Source organism: Eimeria mitis, genomic scaffold, assembly GCF_000499745.2.
Source record: "Eimeria mitis Houghton genomic scaffold, Emh_scaff5348, whole genome shotgun sequence".
In the NCBI taxonomy this organism is placed as follows: domain Eukaryota; phylum Apicomplexa; class Conoidasida; order Eucoccidiorida; family Eimeriidae; genus Eimeria; species Eimeria mitis.
The window spans coordinates 1,280-2,249 of NW_013573625.1; the positions used below are offsets into that span (position 1 = coordinate 1,280).

The following is a 970-nucleotide window of genomic DNA, read 5'->3' on the forward strand; positions in this document are numbered from 1 at the left end:
TTCCTGCTGCTGCTGCTGCTGCTGCTGCTGCTGCTGCTGCTGCTGCTGCTGCTGCTTCTGCTGAGCCTCGAGCTGCTAGAACGACCATTGGTGCTGCTCTTCTGCTCCTGGCTTGTTTGTTTTTTTAATTAAACTTTTTGTTATTTATTATTATTTATTATTTATTTTTCAAGGGTTTAGGGTTTAGGGTTTAGGGTTTAGGGTTTAGGGTTTACAACCCCTCACAACAAACCCGGGGGCCCCAGCTGCTGAGCCCGCTCGGCCTTCTCCTCTATAAACCAAAAAAATGAAACTAATTAAAATATTTATTTTTTCTTTTTTTTCTTTTTTTGTTATCGCCTCTGATCTCCTCATATCACACCCTGTAGCAGCAGCAGCAGACCCATGGCGACCATACGATCCAGTCTTTCAGCAGCACGGGGGGCCCCCCTACAACATTCTAGGGGCCCCTGGGGGCCCCCCAGCACTGTACCCTGCGCAGCCGTTGGCTGGCAGGTCCCTCCACAAGACGGGGGCCCCTCGGGGGGCCCCTCGGGGGGCCCCCCTCCAAGCTCCCCACTACCACCCGGGGGGCCCCCTACCTGCCCACCGGGGGCCCCCACCTGCCCGTGGGGGCCCCCATGCTGCTCACAGGGGCCCCCGCGCTGCTCACAGGGGCCCCCGCGCTGCTCACAGGGGCCCCCACGCTGCTCACGGGGGCCCCCACGCTGCTCACGGGGGCCCCCACGCTGCTCACAGGGGCCCCCGCGCTGCTCAGAGGGGCCCCCGCGCTGCTTACAGGGGCCCCCACGCTGCTCACAGGGGCCCCCACGCTGCTCACAGGGGCCCCCACGCTGCTCATGGGGGCCCCCTGGTACACCACGGGGGCCCCCTGGTAGCTCATAGGGGCCCCCTGGTAGGTCATGGGGGCCCCCTTGCGGCGAAGATAAAAGAGAGTGGTGGGGGTGAGAGGGTTGTGGTGGTGGGGGCC

General features: G+C 62.1%; 1 protein-coding gene across 1 annotated transcript in view; it reads right to left on the reverse strand.

Moving 5' to 3' along the window:
• Window positions 1–355: 355 nt before the first annotated feature.
• The window catches only part of EMH_0081480 (uncharacterized protein), a gene marked incomplete at both ends in the record, with an annotated part of 1,081 nt that continues 466 nt past the window's right edge, over window positions 356–970 (reverse strand). The window contains 2 exons of the mRNA XM_013500387.1: window positions 356–362; window positions 603–913. Coding sequence (XP_013355841.1) covers window positions 356–362; window positions 603–913 — 318 coding nt within the window. The remainder of the gene's footprint in view (window positions 363–602; window positions 914–970) is intronic.